General features: G+C 17.7%; 1 protein-coding gene across 1 annotated transcript; it reads left to right on the top strand.

Annotated features, from left to right (window-relative positions):
• On the top strand, nucleotides 1-877 carry PRSY57_1026700 (DNA-directed RNA polymerase II, putative; the record flags this gene model as incomplete). The annotated part of the gene is made up of 2 exons (XM_012907856.2): nucleotides 1-195; nucleotides 593-877. Coding segments are annotated over 2 exons (480 nt in total), but the record flags the coding sequence as incomplete, so codon positions are not given.
• Nucleotides 878-2,176: the final 1,299 nt, after the last annotated feature.

Here is a 2,176-nt window from a genome sequence, read left to right as displayed (position 1 = left end):
GGCCCCAGATATCAACAATATATTGAAGATATGTTAAGGAATAGTGTAGAAGGGCAATGTAGTGTAAAATATGGATATGTTATTTGTGTTATTAGAATAATTCATAGTGAACCTGGGCGAGTTCAGGATGGAACTGGTATGATTGTAGTTAAGGTTAAATATCAGGCCATTGTTTTTAAGCCTTTCAAAGATGAGGTAAAGAAAAAAATAAAATAAAATAAAATATATACATATATACACACATATATACATATATATATACATATATATATATATATATATATATATATATATATATATATATATGTGGAAGTTTTAAACTTTGAATGAACATAATAATATTTTTATGTACATGTTCATATAATTTAATAAACATCTTGATATTTTTATGTACATGTTCATATAATTTAATAAACATTTTGATATTTTTATGTACATGTTCATATAATTTAATAAACATCTTGATATTTTTATGTACACGTTCATATAATTTATCAAACATTTTGATATTTTTACGATTATGTTCATATAATTTTTGAATATATATATATATATATATTTTTTTTTCTTTTTTTTTTATTCCAATTTGAAGGTATTGGATGCCATTGTAACGGACGTGAACAAGTTAGGTTTTTTTGCTCAGGCAGGTCCATTAAAAATATTTATATCAAGAACGGCTATTCCAAAATATTTCGAGTATTCTGAGGATTTACATTACCCCTGTTTTTCCTCAGGAGATTATAACATAAAACCTCAGACAACAGTTCGCATAAAATTACAGGGTATACGATATGATTTATCAAATATGTTTGCCATAGCAACAATTAATAATGAATATCTTGGATGTATAGAATCTAACATTTTGCAAGTTATGTAAAATATATTTGTAACAATATAACATTATATATTTATATATTAAATCCCCTTGTAATGTGTACTTAAACTATGTTATCCTTAAAATTTATGTATATACATAAATATATATATATATATATATATAATATATATATAGGTTTATGTATTTGTCATTTTTTTTTTTTTCTTTTTATTATATTTTTATAGTATGTATAATATATATTTATATATATTTATATATATATAATAATTAGTCTTTTATTTTAATTTTTTTGTTTCTACTCGTGATTATTATTATTTTTTTTTTTTATATATATATATATATATGGGAAAAAGGTAAACAAAAAATTAATTATATTAATTAATATATACATAAATTAATGGGATAATTCCCATTAAAATTATGCCTCTTCAAAATATAAGTTCACAAAAAAAATAAAATAAAATGAAATGATATGTTAAGTGAAATAACATAATAAATAAACTATTTGTTAAAATATTTTTACATTTCACTGTTAACAAATTCTATGATTATGTGAGTATTATGACTTGATAACCTTCATAAAATTAAATGAGACGTATATAATATTATTTATGGATTTTTTAGTTATATTTACTTATGTATAACCTTTACGAGAAAAAGTAAATTAATAGTAGCCCAAGGAACAAAAAATATATAAAAATAAAATATTATACATATGTATAATATATATATATATATATATATTGAATACCCTTTTTCATTTTATCTAATGACGGCATAAGATCAATATAATAAAATCTGTGTAGCATTCAAGAATAAGAAATTTTTTGATACATGCTTTTTTTTATTTTTTATTCTCATAATAAATTAACAACATTAAAAATGTAAATATTGATAAGGTAATATTTTGTATTATATTATATTATATTTTCTTTTTTTTTTTTAAGGAAATTATAAGTTTGATTAAATAGTTCAAATTTTAATAAAATGTTACTATAAAAATATATATATATATATATATATATATATATATATTTATATAATTATTTATTATTATAAATATAAAAAAAATAAACTTCACAGAATTACTTTTTTATATAATTATCCTTTCTAAAGAAAAAATATATTTATTTATCTATCATTATGATATATTTACATTATGTAAAAACCTAAAAACTGCCTATTATAAAAATATATTACATATATATTATTAATATATTATATATGTTTTTTTTTTTTTTTTTTTTTAATATTTAACGATAAAAAAAAAAAATAAATATATATATAAATATTTTTTAAAAATATTAATAAAAAAATGTTATTGTTATTATATATAAA

This window comes from Plasmodium reichenowi, chromosome 10, assembly GCF_001601855.1.
Source record: "Plasmodium reichenowi strain SY57 chromosome 10, whole genome shotgun sequence".
NCBI lineage: Eukaryota > Apicomplexa > Aconoidasida > Haemosporida > Plasmodiidae > Plasmodium > Plasmodium reichenowi.
Note: the sequence above shows the minus strand (reverse complement) of the source record. Positions and strands in the feature narration are given on the sequence as shown.